The sequence below is a fragment of the Antennarius striatus genome, chromosome 6, assembly GCF_040054535.1.
Source record: "Antennarius striatus isolate MH-2024 chromosome 6, ASM4005453v1, whole genome shotgun sequence".
Classification (NCBI taxonomy): domain Eukaryota; kingdom Metazoa; phylum Chordata; class Actinopteri; order Lophiiformes; family Antennariidae; genus Antennarius; species Antennarius striatus.
Window position 1 is genome coordinate 23,546,221 of NC_090781.1, and position 17,315 is coordinate 23,563,535.

General features: G+C 35.7%; 1 protein-coding gene across 1 annotated transcript in view; it reads left to right on the top strand.

Annotated features, from left to right (window-relative positions):
• The window catches only part of LOC137596366 (probable E3 ubiquitin-protein ligase HERC4), a 26,709-nt gene continuing 9,394 nt past the window's right edge, over window positions 1-17,315 (top strand). The window contains exon 1 of the mRNA XM_068316818.1: window positions 1-455. Within this exon, the coding sequence (XP_068172919.1) occupies window positions 236-455 (220 nt within the window). The 5' untranslated portion in view covers window positions 1-235. The remainder of the gene's footprint in view (window positions 456-17,315) is intronic.

Genomic DNA, 17,315 nt, shown 5'->3' on the forward strand with positions numbered 1-17,315 from the left:
TGTGTCCAGCGACCACCTTTAGAGATTAAATCTAATGTACGATGGGTCTCTATGGAGCACAACCCCCAGTATTGGACATTTGTGCCCTCCAGTCTGTCCCACGCTCCTACATGAGTGGTTCGAGTGCATAATTACGAGGGTAGTTGCGAGACCTCCGACGACACCTGAACGCAGCATCAGTGCTGCGTATTTACGGCCGAAGCTTTGAGGTCATCAGTTCGGCCCAGGTGAAGACATGGATCCGCTGTATTGTTGGGGAGACGTCTCCGGTGGACCCGGCAGTCCACGGACAGCCTTCAGTCCGGTACCGTGGACGATCCATGAGGTCATAGCCGATATGTGCTGTGGAGACCAGCACGTTTTATTACTCACTAAGAGTGGAAATGTTTTTTCGTGTGGGAACAACTCACTGAGACAACTTGGACGAACTAAACGTGAAGACGAAAAAACGCCAGGTAATTGAGAACAAATTTAATAACGGTATTATATGGAGAACAGACGCACAGTAATTAGATAGATAGATAGATAGATAGATAGATAGATAGATAGATAGATAGATAGATAGATAGATAGATAGATAGATAGATAGATAGATAGATAGATACTTTATTAATCCCGGAGGAAATTGTATATTTCCACTGCTCAGGCATTACATAACGAATAATAATTAAGTAATACATTATAATAAAGGTTGTGCTTTTTGTTGAGGCTGAGGATTCTATTTAACTTTTCTTTGTTAATTTAATACAGTGACATCCCAGCTTAATTTTGTAAGAAAACAAAACGAGTTTCAGTTTCATTTCCTTGTTAGGAGTTCAGGCTACGCCTGCGATGTGCTGGCGAGGCCTTTGGGGCACGGATATACTGTATGTCCCCGAACCTTTTGGACATTTTTTACGCCACGGACCTGTTTAATCTCAGACAATATTTTCACTGACCAGCCTTCATTTGACCGATAAACGTTAATGACCCCAGGTAGTCTAATAATAAATCAACTGACCGGTTGAAAAAAAAATTTTTTAGACCAACCGACAGGTAAAAAAAATAATTTCTCACCGACTGACTGGCTACATTTTTTTTATTTAGGACCGACAGACATTTCTTCATATTGACCGACCGCAAAAAATTTTTAAGCCGACCGACCGCAAAAATCTTTTTTAGACAGACTAGCCTAAAGAAATTTTTTAGACCAACCACCCCCCAAAAATGTTTTAGACTGACCGACCTGTCAATCGAAAAAAAAATTTTTTTGTCACCGACCAATTGTCCAAAAAATTTTTTTCGAACCAACCATCCAAAAACACTTTTTTTCAGATTGACCAAAAGAAAATTCTCAAGGCCACCCGACTGAAAAAACTTTTTTAGACCGACCGACCAAAAAAATTTTTTAGACTGACCGACCAAAATTAATCTTTTTAGACTGACCAACCAAAAAATTTTTTTCCAGACTGACTGAAAAATTTTTTTTCGGTCAACTGACCCAAAAAAATTTTTTTAGACCGACCCAAAAAATTTTTTTGACGGAATGACTGGTAGGTCGAAAAAGAAAAAAATTCTGACAGACCGCCTGGCCAATTTTTTTTTTTTCAGATCAACCAACCAAAAAAAAATTTTCATATCGACGGACTGAAAAATTTTTTTTAGGCCAACACACCTCCCAAAATTTTTTCGGCCGACCTACCCCCCAAAATTTTTTTAGACATACCAAACCAAATAAATTTTTAAGACCGACCACCACCCAAAAATGTATTTGATTGACCGACCGGTCGATCGAAAAAAAAATAATTTTGTGACCGACTTAGTGGCCTTTTTTTTTTTTTCAGATCAACTAACCAAAAAATTTTTTTTCATATCGACTGACCGAAAATACATTTTTAGGCCGACCAACCCCCAAAACTTTTTTTAAACATACCAAACCAAAGAAATTTTTAAGACCGACCACCCCCCAAACATGTTTTCGATCGACCGACCGGTCGATCGAAAAAAAATAATTTTGTGACCAATTGACTGGCCAATTTTTTTTTCTTCAGATCAACTAACCAAAAAAAATTTTTTCATGTCGACCGACCGAAAAAAAAAATTTTTTGTGACCAACCAATCGGCCGAAATTTTATTTTTTCGGACCGGCCGACCGACAAAAAAATTTTAGGCGACTGACCCAAAAAAATTTTTTTAGACAGGCCAACCCCAAAAAATTTTATAGATCGACTGACTGACCCAAATTTTTTTTTTCGGACTGACCGACCACCCCAAAAATTTTTTTTCATATCGACCGACTATAAAAAGATTTTTAGGCCGACCGACCCCCAAAAAGATTTTTAGACATACCAAACCAAAGAAATTTTTAAGACCGACCGCCCCCCAAACATGTTTAAGATTGACTGACTGGTCGATTAAAAAAAAAAAATTGTGACTGACAGACTGGACAATTTTTTTTTTTCAGATCAACCAACACAAAAAAAATTTTTCATATCGACCGACCGAAAAAACATTTTTAGGCCGACCGACCCCAAAAAATGTTTTTATACATACCAAACCAAAGAAATTTTTAAGACCGACCACCCCCCAAACATGTTTTTGATTGACTGACCGGTCGATCGAAAAAAAAAATTTTTGTGACCGATTGACTGGCCAATTTTTTTTTTTTTCAGATCAACTAACCAAAAAAAATTTTTTTCATATCGACTGACCGAAAAAACATTTTTAGGCCGACCGACCCCCAAAACTTTTTTTAGACATACCAAACCAATGACATTTTTAAGACCGACCAAACCCCAAACATGTTTAAGATCGACTGACTGGTCGATTAAAAAAAAAAAATTGTGACTGACAGACTGGACAATTTTTTTTTTTCAGATCAACCAACCCAAAAAAATTTTTTCATGTCGACCGACCGAAAAAACATTTTTAGGCCGACCAACCCCAAAAAATGTTTTTATACATACCAAACCAAAGAAATTTTTAAGACCGACCACCCCCCAAACATGTTTTCGATTGACCGACCGGTCGAACGAAAAAAAATAATTTTGTGACCGATTGACTGGCCAATTTTTTTTTCTTCAGATCAACTAACCAAAAATAATTTTTTCATATCGACCGACCGAAAAAAAAATTTTTTTTGTGACCAACCAATCGGCCGAAATTTTATTTTTTCGGACCGGCCGACCGACAAAAAAATTTTAAGCGACTGACCCAAAAAAATTTTTTAGACAGGCCAACCCCAAACAATTTTATAGATCGACTGACTGACCCAAATTTTTTTTTTCGGACTGACCGACCACCCCAAAAAAAATTTTTTTTTTCGGACTGACCGGCCACCCCAAAAAAAATTTTTCATATCGACCGACTATAAAAAGATTTTTAGGCCGACCGACCCCCAAAAAGATTTTTAGACATACCAAACCAAAGAAATTTTTAAGACCGACCGCCCCCCAAACATGTTTAAGATTGACTGACTGGTCGATTAAAAAAAAAAAATTGTGACTGACAGACTGGACAATTTTTTTTTTTCAGATCAACCAACACAAAAAAAATTTTTCATATCGACCGACCGAAAAAACATTTTTAGGCCGACCGACCCCAAAAAATGTTTTTATACATACCAAACCAAAGAAATTTTTAAGACCGACCACCCCCCAAACATGTTTTTGATTGACTGACCGGTCGATCGAAAAAAAAAATTTTTGTGACCGATTGACTGGCCAATTTTTTTTTTTTTCAGATCAACTAACCAAAAAAAATTTTTTTCATATCGACTGACCGAAAAAACATTTTTAGGCCGACCGACCCCCAAAACTTTTTTTAGACATACCAAACCAATGACATTTTTAAGACCGACCAAACCCCAAACATGTTTAAGATCGACTGACTGGTCGATTAAAAAAAAAAAATTGTGACTGACAGACTGGACAATTTTTTTTTTTCAGATCAACCAACCCAAAAAAATTTTTTCATGTCGACCGACCGAAAAAACATTTTTAGGCCGACCAACCCCAAAAAATGTTTTTATACATACCAAACCAAAGAAATTTTTAAGACCGACCACCCCCCAAACATGTTTTCGATTGACCGACCGGTCGAACGAAAAAAAATAATTTTGTGACCGATTGACTGGCCAATTTTTTTTTCTTCAGATCAACTAACCAAAAATAATTTTTTCATATCGACCGACCGAAAAAAAAATTTTTTTTGTGACCAACCAATCGGCCGAAATTTTATTTTTTCGGACCGGCCGACCGACAAAAAAATTTTAAGCGACTGACCCAAAAAAATTTTTTAGACAGGCCAACCCCAAACAATTTTATAGATCGACTGACTGACCCAAATTTTTTTTTTCGGACTGACCGACCACCCCAAAAAAAATTTTTTTTTTCGGACTGACCGGCCACCCCAAAAAAAATTTTTCATATCGACCGACTATAAAAAGATTTTTAGGCCGACCGACCCCCAAAAAGATTTTTAGACATACCAAACCAAAGAAATTTTTAAGACCGACCACCCCCCAAACATGTTTTTGATTGACCGACCGGTCGATCGAAAAAAAAAAATTTTGTGACCGATTGACTGGCCAATTTTTTATTTTTTTTCAGATCAACTAACCAAAAAAATTTTTTTTCATATCGACTGACCGAAAAAACATTTTTAGGCCGACCGACCCCCAAAACTTTTTTTAGACATACCAAACCAATGACATTTTTAAGACCGACCACCCCCTAAACATGTTTAAGATCGACTGACTGGTCGATTAAAAAAAAAAATTGTGACTGACAGACTGGACAATTTCTTTTTTTCAGATCAAGCAACCCAAAAAAATTTTTTCATGTCGACCGACCGAAAAAACATTTTTAGGCCGACCAACCCCAAAAAATGTTTTTATACATACCAAACCAAAGAAATTTTTAAGACCGACCACCCCCCAAACATGTTTTCGATTGACCGACCGGTTGTTCGAAAAAAAATAATTTTGTGACCGATTGACTGGCCAATTTTTTTTTCTTCAGATCAACTAACCAAAAAAAATTTTTTCATATCGACCGACCAAAAAAAATTTTTTTTTTGTGACCAACCAATCGGCCGAAATTTTATTTTTTCGGACCGGCCGACCGACAAAAAAATTTTAGGCGACTGACCCAAAAAAATTTTTTAGACAGGCCAACCCCAAAAAATTTTATAGATCGACTGACTGACCCAAATTTTTTTTTTCGGACTGACCGACCACCCCAAAAAAAATTTTTTTTTTTCGGACTGACCGACCACCCCAAAAAAAATTTTTCATATCGACCGACTATAAAAAGATTTTTAGGCCGACCGACCCCCAAAAAGATTTTTAGACATACCAAACCAAAGAAATTTTTAAGACCGACCACCCCCCAAACATGTTTTTGATTGACCGACCGGTCAATCGAAAAAAAAAAATTTTGTGACTGACAGACTGGACAATTTTTTTTTTTCAGATCAACCAACACAAAAAAAATTTTTCATATCGACCGACCGAAAAAACATTTTTAGGCCGACCGACCCCCAAAACTTTTTTTAGACATACCAAACCAAAGAAATTTTTAAGACCGACCACCCCCCAAACATGTTTTTGATTGACCGACCGGTCGATCGAAAAAAAAAAAATTTGTGACCGATTGACTGGCCAATTTTTTTTTTTTTTTCAGATCAACTAACCAAAAAAAATTTTTTCATATCGACCGACCGAAAAAAAAATTTTTTTGTGACCAACCAATCGGCCGAAATTTTATTTTTTCGGACCGGCCGACCGACAAAAAAATTTTAAGCGACTGACCCAAAAAAATTTTTTAGACAGGCCAACCCCAAAAAATTTTATCGATCGACTGACTGACCCAAATTTTTTTTTCGGACTGACCGACCACCCCAAAAAAAATTTTTTTTTTTCGGACTGACCGACCACCCCAAAAAAAAATTTTCATATCGACCGACTATAAAAAGATTTTTAGGCCGACCGACCCCCAAAAAGATTTTTAGACATACCAAACCAAAGAAATTTTTAAGACCGACCACCCCCCAAACATGTTTAAGATTGACTGACTGGTCGATTAAAAAAAAAAAATTGTGACTGACAGACTGGACAATTTTTTTTTCAGATCAACCAACACAAAAAAATGTTTTCATATCGACCGACCGAAAAAAAAAATTTTTTGTGACCAACCAATCGGCCGAAATTTTATTTTTTCGGACCGGCCGACCGACAAAAAAATTTTAAGCGACTGACCCAAAAAAAATTTTTTAGACAGGCCAACCCCAAAAAATTTTATAGATCGACTGACTGACCCAAATTTTTTTTTCGGACTTACCGACCACCCCAAAAAAAATTTTTTTTTTTTGGACTGACCGACCACCCCAAAAAAAATTTTTCATATCGACCGACTATAAAAAGATTTTTAGGCCGACCGACCTCCAAAAAGATTTTTAGACATACCAAACCAAAGAAATTTTTAACACCGACCACCCCCCAAACATGTTTAAGATTGACTGACTGGTCGATTAAAAAAAAAAAATTGTGACTGACAGACTGGACAATTTTTTTTTTCAGATCAACCAACCCAAAAAATTTTTTTCATATCGACCGACCAAAAAAACATTTTTAGGCCGACCAACCCCAAAAAATGTTTTTGTACATACCAAACCAAAGAAATTTTTAAGACCGACCACCCCCCAAACATGTTTTTGATTGACCGACCGGTCGATCGAAAAAAAAGAATTTTGTGACCGATTGACTGGCCAATTTTTTTTTCTTCAGATCAACTAACCAAAAAAATTTTTTCATATCGACCGACCGAAAAAAAAAATTTTTTTGTGACCAACCAATCGGCCGAAATTTTATTTTTTCGGACCGGCCGACCGACAAAAAAATTTTAAGCGACTGACCCAAAAAAATTTTTTAGACAGGCCAACCCCAAAAAATTTTATAGATCGACTGACTGACCCAAATTTTTTTTTTCGGACTGACCGACCACCCCAAAAAAAATTTTTTTTTTTCGGACTGACCGACCACCCCAAAAATTTTTTTTCATATCGACCGACTATAAAAAGATTTTTAGGCCGACCGACCCCCAAAAAGATTTTTAGACATACCAAACCAAAGAAATTTTTAAGACCGACCGCCCCCCAAACATGTTTAAGATTGACTGACTGGTCGATTAAAAAAAAAAAATTGTGACTGACAGACTGGACAATTTTTTTTTTTCAGATCAACCAACACAAAAAAAAATTTTCATATCGACCGACCGAAAAAACATTTTTAGGCCGACCGACCCCAAAAAATGTTTTTATACATACCAAACCAAAGAAATTTTTAAGACCGACCACCCCCCAAACATGTTTTTGATTGACCGACCGGTCGATCGAAAAAAAAAATTTTTGTGACCGATTGACTGGCCAATTTTTTTTTTTTTCAGATCAACTAACCAAAAAAAATTTTTTTCATATCGACTGACCGAAAAAACATTTTTAGGCCGACCGACCCCCAAAACTTTTTTTAGACATACCAAACCAATGACATTTTTAAGACCGACCAAACCCCAAACATGTTTAAGATCGACTGACTGGTCGATTAAAAAAAAAAAATTGTGACTGACAGACTGGACAATTTTTTTTTTAGATCAACCAACCCAAAAAAAATTTTTCATATCGACCGACCTAAAAACATTTTTAGGCCGACCAACCCCAAAAAATGTTTTTATACATACCAAACCAAAGAAATGTTTAAGACCGACCACCCCCCAAACATGTTTTCGATTGACCGACCGGTCGATCGAAAAAAAATAATTTTGTGACCGATTGAGTGGCGAAATTTTTTTATCTTCAGATCAACTAATCAAAAAAAAATTTTTCAGATTGACCGACCGAAAAGTTTTTTTTTGTGACAAACCAATCGGCCGAAATTTTATTTTTTCGGACCGACCGACCGACAAAAAATTTTTAGGCGACTGACCCAAAAAAATTTTTAGACAGGCCATCCCCAAAAAATTTTATAGATCGACTGACTGACCCAAATTTTCTTTTTCGGACTGACCGACCACCCCAAAAAAATTTTTTTAGACTGACCACCCACCAAACATGCTTTAGAACACCTGACCGGTCGATCCAAAAAAAAAAAATTGTGACCGACAGACTGGCCACAATTTTTTTTTTTTCGGATCAACCGACCCAAAAAAATTTTTTCATATCGACCGACTGAAAATTTTTTCTTCGGCCGACCAACCCCCAAAAAGTTTTTTAGACATACCAAACCAAAGAAATTTTTAAGACCGACCATCCCCCAAACATGTTTTTGATTGACTGACCGGTCGATCGAAAAAAAATAATTTTGTGAACAACTGACTGGCCAATTTTTTTTTTTTCAGATCAACTAACCAAAAAAATTTTTTTTCAGATCTACCGACCGAAAAAATTTTTTTAGGCCAACTGACCCAAAAAAGTGTTTTTAGACAGACCAACCCCAAAAAATTTTTTAGATCGACCGACTGACCCAAATTTTTTTTTCAGACTGACCGACCATCCAAAAACATTTTTTTATACCGACCCAAAAATATTTTTTAGACCGACCACCCCCCAAACATGTTTTAGATCGACTGGCCGGTCGATACAAAAAAAAAAAAATTGTGACTGACAGACTGGCCAATTTTTTGACAGGCCAACCCCAAAAAATTTTATAGATCGACTGACTGACCCAAATCTTTTTTTTCGGACTGACCGACCACCCCAAAAAATTTTATTTTAGACTGACCGACCAAAAAAATTTTTTAGACTGACCACCCACCAAACATGCTTTAGAACAACTGACCGGTCAATAAAATTTTTAAAAAAAATTGTGACCGACAGACTTGCCAATTTTTTTTTTCAGATCAACTAACCAAAAAAATTTTTTCATATCGACCGACCGAAAAAACATTTTTAGCCCGAGCGACCCCCAAAAATTTTTTTAGACATACCAAACCAAAGAAATTTTTAAGACCGACCATCCCCCAAAACTGTTTTACATTGACTGACCGTTGATCGAAAAAAAATAATTTTGTGACCAACTGACTGGCCAATTTTTTTTTTCGGATCTACCGACTGAAAAAATTTTTTTAGGCCAACTGACCCCAAAAACTGTTTTTAGACAGACCAACCCCAAAACATTTGTTAGATCGACCGACTGACCCAAATTTTTTTTTCGGACTGACCGAAATTTTTTTAGACCGACCCAAAAATATTTTTTAGACCAACCACCCCCCAAACATGTTTTAGATCGACTGACCGGTTGATACAAAAACAAAAAATTGTGACTGACAGACTGGCCAATTTTTTCTTTTTCAGATCAACCAACCAATAAAAAAGTTTTCTCATATCAACCGACCGAAAAAAATTTTTTTTTTGTGACCAACCAATCGGCCGAAATTTTATTTTTTCGGACCAACCGACCAAAAACAATTTTTTTCAGATCGACTGACAGAAAAGAATTCTTTCGGACCAACCAACCAAAAACAATTTTTTTCAGATCAATTGACAGAAAAGAATTCTTTAGGACCACCGATACAAAAAATTTTTTTATATCGACCGACTGACTTACCAATTTTTTTTTTCAGATCAATTAACCAAAAAATTTTTTTTCAGGTCTACCGACCCAAAAAATTTTTTTAGATCGACCGACTGACCCAAATTTTTTTTTTCGGACTGACCGACCACCCAAAGAAATTTTTTTACACCGATCCAAAAATTTTTTTTACATGTTTTAGATCGACTGACCGGTCGATTAAAAAAAATAATTTTGTGACCAACTGACTGGCCAATTTTTTTTTTCAGATCAACTAACCAAAAAAATTTTTTTCATATCGACCGACCGAAAAAACATTTTTTTAGACATACCAAACCAAAGAAATTTTTTTAGATTGACCGACTGACCCAAATTTTTTTTTTGGACTGACCGACCACCCCAAAAATTTTTTTTACACCGACCCAAAAAAATTTTTTAGACAGACCATCCAAAAAAAATGTTTTAGACCGACCCAAAAATATTTTTTAGACCGACCACCCCCCAAACATGTTTTTGATTGACCGACCGGTCGATCGAAAAAAAAGAATTTTGTGACCGATTGACTGGCCAATTTTTTTTTCTTCAGATCAACTAACCAAAAAAATTTTTTCATATCGACCGACCGAAAAAAAAAATTTTTTTGTGACCAACCAATCGGCCGAAATTTTATTTTTTCGGACCGGCCGACCGACAAAAAAATTTTAAGCGACTGACCCAAAAAAATTTTTTAGACAGGCCAACCCCAAAAAATTTTATAGATCGACTGACTGACCCAAATTTTTTTTTTCGGACTGACCGACCACCCCAAAAAAAATTTTTTTTTTTCGGACTGACCGACCACCCCAAAAATTTTTTTTCATATCGACCGACTATAAAAAGATTTTTAGGCCGACCGACCCCCAAAAAGATTTTTAGACATACCAAACCAAAGAAATTTTTAAGACCGACCGCCCCCCAAACATGTTTAAGATTGACTGACTGGTCGATTAAAAAAAAAAAATTGTGACTGACAGACTGGACAATTTTTTTTTTTCAGATCAACCAACACAAAAAAAAATTTTCATATCGACCGACCGAAAAAACATTTTTAGGCCGACCGACCCCAAAAAATGTTTTTATACATACCAAACCAAAGAAATTTTTAAGACCGACCACCCCCCAAACATGTTTTTGATTGACCGACCGGTCGATCGAAAAAAAAAATTTTTGTGACCGATTGACTGGCCAATTTTTTTTTTTTTCAGATCAACTAACCAAAAAAAATTTTTTTCATATCGACTGACCGAAAAAACATTTTTAGGCCGACCGACCCCCAAAACTTTTTTTAGACATACCAAACCAATGACATTTTTAAGACCGACCAAACCCCAAACATGTTTAAGATCGACTGACTGGTCGATTAAAAAAAAAAAATTGTGACTGACAGACTGGACAATTTTTTTTTTAGATCAACCAACCCAAAAAAAATTTTTCATATCGACCGACCTAAAAACATTTTTAGGCCGACCAACCCCAAAAAATGTTTTTATACATACCAAACCAAAGAAATGTTTAAGACCGACCACCCCCCAAACATGTTTTCGATTGACCGACCGGTCGATCGAAAAAAAATAATTTTGTGACCGATTGAGTGGCGAAATTTTTTTATCTTCAGATCAACTAATCAAAAAAAAATTTTTCAGATTGACCGACCGAAAAGTTTTTTTTTGTGACAAACCAATCGGCCGAAATTTTATTTTTTCGGACCGACCGACCGACAAAAAATTTTTAGGCGACTGACCCAAAAAAATTTTTAGACAGGCCATCCCCAAAAAATTTTATAGATCGACTGACTGACCCAAATTTTCTTTTTCGGACTGACCGACCACCCCAAAAAAATTTTTTTAGACTGACCACCCACCAAACATGCTTTAGAACACCTGACCGGTCGATCCAAAAAAAAAAAATTGTGACCGACAGACTGGCCACAATTTTTTTTTTTCGGATCAACCGACCCAAAAAAATTTTTTCATATCGACCGACTGAAAATTTTTTCTTCGGCCGACCAACCCCCAAAAAGTTTTTTAGACATACCAAACCAAAGAAATTTTTAAGACCGACCATCCCCCAAACATGTTTTTGATTGACTGACCGGTCGATCGAAAAAAAATAATTTTGTGAACAACTGACTGGCCAATTTTTTTTTTTTCAGATCAACTAACCAAAAAAATTTTTTTTCAGATCTACCGACCGAAAAAATTTTTTTAGGCCAACTGACCCAAAAAAGTGTTTTTAGACAGACCAACCCCAAAAAATTTTTTAGATCGACCGACTGACCCAAATTTTTTTTTCAGACTGACCGACCATCCAAAAACATTTTTTTATACCGACCCAAAAATATTTTTTAGACCGACCACCCCCCAAACATGTTTTAGATCGACTGGCCGGTCGATACAAAAAAAAAAAAATTGTGACTGACAGACTGGCCAATTTTTTGACAGGCCAACCCCAAAAAATTTTATAGATCGACTGACTGACCCAAATCTTTTTTTTCGGACTGACCGACCACCCCAAAAAATTTTATTTTAGACTGACCGACCAAAAAAATTTTTTAGACTGACCACCCACCAAACATGCTTTAGAACAACTGACCGGTCAATAAAATTTTTAAAAAAAATTGTGACCGACAGACTTGCCAATTTTTTTTTTCAGATCAACTAACCAAAAAAATTTTTTCATATCGACCGACCGAAAAAACATTTTTAGCCCGAGCGACCCCCAAAAATTTTTTTAGACATACCAAACCAAAGAAATTTTTAAGACCGACCATCCCCCAAAACTGTTTTACATTGACTGACCGTTGATCGAAAAAAAATAATTTTGTGACCAACTGACTGGCCAATTTTTTTTTTCGGATCTACCGACTGAAAAAATTTTTTTAGGCCAACTGACCCCAAAAACTGTTTTTAGACAGACCAACCCCAAAACATTTGTTAGATCGACCGACTGACCCAAATTTTTTTTTCGGACTGACCGAAATTTTTTTAGACCGACCCAAAAATATTTTTTAGACCAACCACCCCCCAAACATGTTTTAGATCGACTGACCGGTTGATACAAAAACAAAAAATTGTGACTGACAGACTGGCCAATTTTTTCTTTTTCAGATCAACCAACCAATAAAAAAGTTTTCTCATATCAACCGACCGAAAAAAATTTTTTTTTTGTGACCAACCAATCGGCCGAAATTTTATTTTTTCGGACCAACCGACCAAAAACAATTTTTTTCAGATCGACTGACAGAAAAGAATTCTTTCGGACCAACCAACCAAAAACAATTTTTTTCAGATCAATTGACAGAAAAGAATTCTTTAGGACCACCGATACAAAAAATTTTTTTATATCGACCGACTGACTTACCAATTTTTTTTTTCAGATCAATTAACCAAAAAATTTTTTTTCAGGTCTACCGACCCAAAAAATTTTTTTAGATCGACCGACTGACCCAAATTTTTTTTTTCGGACTGACCGACCACCCAAAGAAATTTTTTTACACCGATCCAAAAATTTTTTTTACATGTTTTAGATCGACTGACCGGTCGATTAAAAAAAATAATTTTGTGACCAACTGACTGGCCAATTTTTTTTTTCAGATCAACTAACCAAAAAAATTTTTTTCATATCGACCGACCGAAAAAACATTTTTTTAGACATACCAAACCAAAGAAATTTTTTTAGATTGACCGACTGACCCAAATTTTTTTTTTGGACTGACCGACCACCCCAAAAATTTTTTTTACACCGACCCAAAAAAATTTTTTAGACAGACCATCCAAAAAAAATGTTTTAGACCGACCCAAAAATATTTTTTAGACCGACCACCCCCCAAACATGTTTTTGATTGACCGACCGGTCGATCGAAAAAAAAGAATTTTGTGACCGATTGACTGGCCAATTTTTTTTTCTTCAGATCAACTAACCAAAAAAATTTTTTCATATCGACCGACCGAAAAAAAAAATTTTTTTGTGACCAACCAATCGGCCGAAATTTTATTTTTTCGGACCGGCCGACCGACAAAAAAATTTTAAGCGACTGACCCAAAAAAATTTTTTAGACAGGCCAACCCCAAAAAATTTTATAGATCGACTGACTGACCCAAATTTTTTTTTTCGGACTGACCGACCACCCCAAAAAAAATTTTTTTTTTTCGGACTGACCGACCACCCCAAAAATTTTTTTTCATATCGACCGACTATAAAAAGATTTTTAGGCCGACCGACCCCCAAAAAGATTTTTAGACATACCAAACCAAAGAAATTTTTAAGACCGACCGCCCCCCAAACATGTTTAAGATTGACTGACTGGTCGATTAAAAAAAAAAAATTGTGACTGACAGACTGGACAATTTTTTTTTTTCAGATCAACCAACACAAAAAAAAATTTTCATATCGACCGACCGAAAAAACATTTTTAGGCCGACCGACCCCAAAAAATGTTTTTATACATACCAAACCAAAGAAATTTTTAAGACCGACCACCCCCCAAACATGTTTTTGATTGACCGACCGGTCGATCGAAAAAAAAAATTTTTGTGACCGATTGACTGGCCAATTTTTTTTTTTTTCAGATCAACTAACCAAAAAAAATTTTTTTCATATCGACTGACCGAAAAAACATTTTTAGGCCGACCGACCCCCAAAACTTTTTTTAGACATACCAAACCAATGACATTTTTAAGACCGACCAAACCCCAAACATGTTTAAGATCGACTGACTGGTCGATTAAAAAAAAAAAATTGTGACTGACAGACTGGACAATTTTTTTTTTAGATCAACCAACCCAAAAAAAATTTTTCATATCGACCGACCTAAAAACATTTTTAGGCCGACCAACCCCAAAAAATGTTTTTATACATACCAAACCAAAGAAATGTTTAAGACCGACCACCCCCCAAACATGTTTTCGATTGACCGACCGGTCGATCGAAAAAAAATAATTTTGTGACCGATTGAGTGGCGAAATTTTTTTATCTTCAGATCAACTAATCAAAAAAAAATTTTTCAGATTGACCGACCGAAAAGTTTTTTTTTGTGACAAACCAATCGGCCGAAATTTTATTTTTTCGGACCGACCGACCGACAAAAAATTTTTAGGCGACTGACCCAAAAAAATTTTTAGACAGGCCATCCCCAAAAAATTTTATAGATCGACTGACTGACCCAAATTTTCTTTTTCGGACTGACCGACCACCCCAAAAAAATTTTTTTAGACTGACCACCCACCAAACATGCTTTAGAACACCTGACCGGTCGATCCAAAAAAAAAAAATTGTGACCGACAGACTGGCCACAATTTTTTTTTTTTCGGATCAACCGACCCAAAAAAATTTTTTCATATCGACCGACTGAAAATTTTTTCTTCGGCCGACCAACCCCCAAAAAGTTTTTTAGACATACCAAACCAAAGAAATTTTTAAGACCGACCATCCCCCAAACATGTTTTTGATTGACTGACCGGTCGATCGAAAAAAAATAATTTTGTGAACAACTGACTGGCCAATTTTTTTTTTTTCAGATCAACTAACCAAAAAAATTTTTTTTCAGATCTACCGACCGAAAAAATTTTTTTAGGCCAACTGACCCAAAAAAGTGTTTTTAGACAGACCAACCCCAAAAAATTTTTTAGATCGACCGACTGACCCAAATTTTTTTTTCAGACTGACCGACCATCCAAAAACATTTTTTTATACCGACCCAAAAATATTTTTTAGACCGACCACCCCCCAAACATGTTTTAGATCGACTGGCCGGTCGATACAAAAAAAAAAAAATTGTGACTGACAGACTGGCCAATTTTTTGACAGGCCAACCCCAAAAAATTTTATAGATCGACTGACTGACCCAAATCTTTTTTTTCGGACTGACCGACCACCCCAAAAAATTTTATTTTAGACTGACCGACCAAAAAAATTTTTTAGACTGACCACCCACCAAACATGCTTTAGAACAACTGACCGGTCAATAAAATTTTTAAAAAAAATTGTGACCGACAGACTTGCCAATTTTTTTTTTCAGATCAACTAACCAAAAAAATTTTTTCATATCGACCGACCGAAAAAACATTTTTAGCCCGAGCGACCCCCAAAAATTTTTTTAGACATACCAAACCAAAGAAATTTTTAAGACCGACCATCCCCCAAAACTGTTTTACATTGACTGACCGTTGATCGAAAAAAAATAATTTTGTGACCAACTGACTGGCCAATTTTTTTTTTCGGATCTACCGACTGAAAAAATTTTTTTAGGCCAACTGACCCCAAAAACTGTTTTTAGACAGACCAACCCCAAAACATTTGTTAGATCGACCGACTGACCCAAATTTTTTTTTCGGACTGACCGAAATTTTTTTAGACCGACCCAAAAATATTTTTTAGACCAACCACCCCCCAAACATGTTTTAGATCGACTGACCGGTTGATACAAAAACAAAAAATTGTGACTGACAGACTGGCCAATTTTTTCTTTTTCAGATCAACCAACCAATAAAAAAGTTTTCTCATATCAACCGACCGAAAAAAATTTTTTTTTTGTGACCAACCAATCGGCCGAAATTTTATTTTTTCGGACCAACCGACCAAAAACAATTTTTTTCAGATCGACTGACAGAAAAGAATTCTTTCGGACCAACCAACCAAAAACAATTTTTTTCAGATCAATTGACAGAAAAGAATTCTTTAGGACCACCGATACAAAAAATTTTTTTATATCGACCGACTGACTTACCAATTTTTTTTTTCAGATCAATTAACCAAAAAATTTTTTTTCAGGTCTACCGACCCAAAAAATTTTTTTAGATCGACCGACTGACCCAAATTTTTTTTTTCGGACTGACCGACCACCCAAAGAAATTTTTTTACACCGATCCAAAAATTTTTTTTACATGTTTTAGATCGACTGACCGGTCGATTAAAAAAAATAATTTTGTGACCAACTGACTGGCCAATTTTTTTTTTCAGATCAACTAACCAAAAAAATTTTTTTCATATCGACCGACCGAAAAAACATTTTTTTAGACATACCAAACCAAAGAAATTTTTTTAGATTGACCGACTGACCCAAATTTTTTTTTTGGACTGACCGACCACCCCAAAAATTTTTTTTACACCGACCCAAAAAAATTTTTTAGACAGACCATCCAAAAAAAATGTTTTAGACCGACCCAAAAATATTTTTTAGACCGACCACCCCCCAAACATGTTTTAGATCAACTGACCGGTCGATAAAAAAAAAAAAAATTGTGACCGACAGACTTGCCAATTTCTTTTTTCAGATCAACCAACCAATAAAAATGTTTTCATATCGACCGACTGAAAAAACATTTTTAGGCCGACCGACCCCCAAAACTTTTTTTAGACATACCAAACCAAAGACATTTTTAAGTCCAACCCTCCCCCAAAACTGTTTCAGATTGACTGACCGGTCGATCGAAAAAAAATTGTGACCGACAGACTGGCCAATTTATTATTTTCAGATCAACTAACCACAACAATTTGTTTCATATCGACCGACCGAAAAAAAATTTTTTTGGTGACCAACCAATCGGCCGAAATTTTATTTTTTCGGACCAACCGACCAAAAACAATTTTTTTCAGATTGACTGACAGAAAAGAATTCTTTAGGACCACTGATACAAAATTTCTTTTCATATAGACTGACCCCATTTTTTCATATAGACTGACCCCAGTTTTTTTTTCAGACTGACCGACCACCCAAAAAAAATTTTTTTAGACC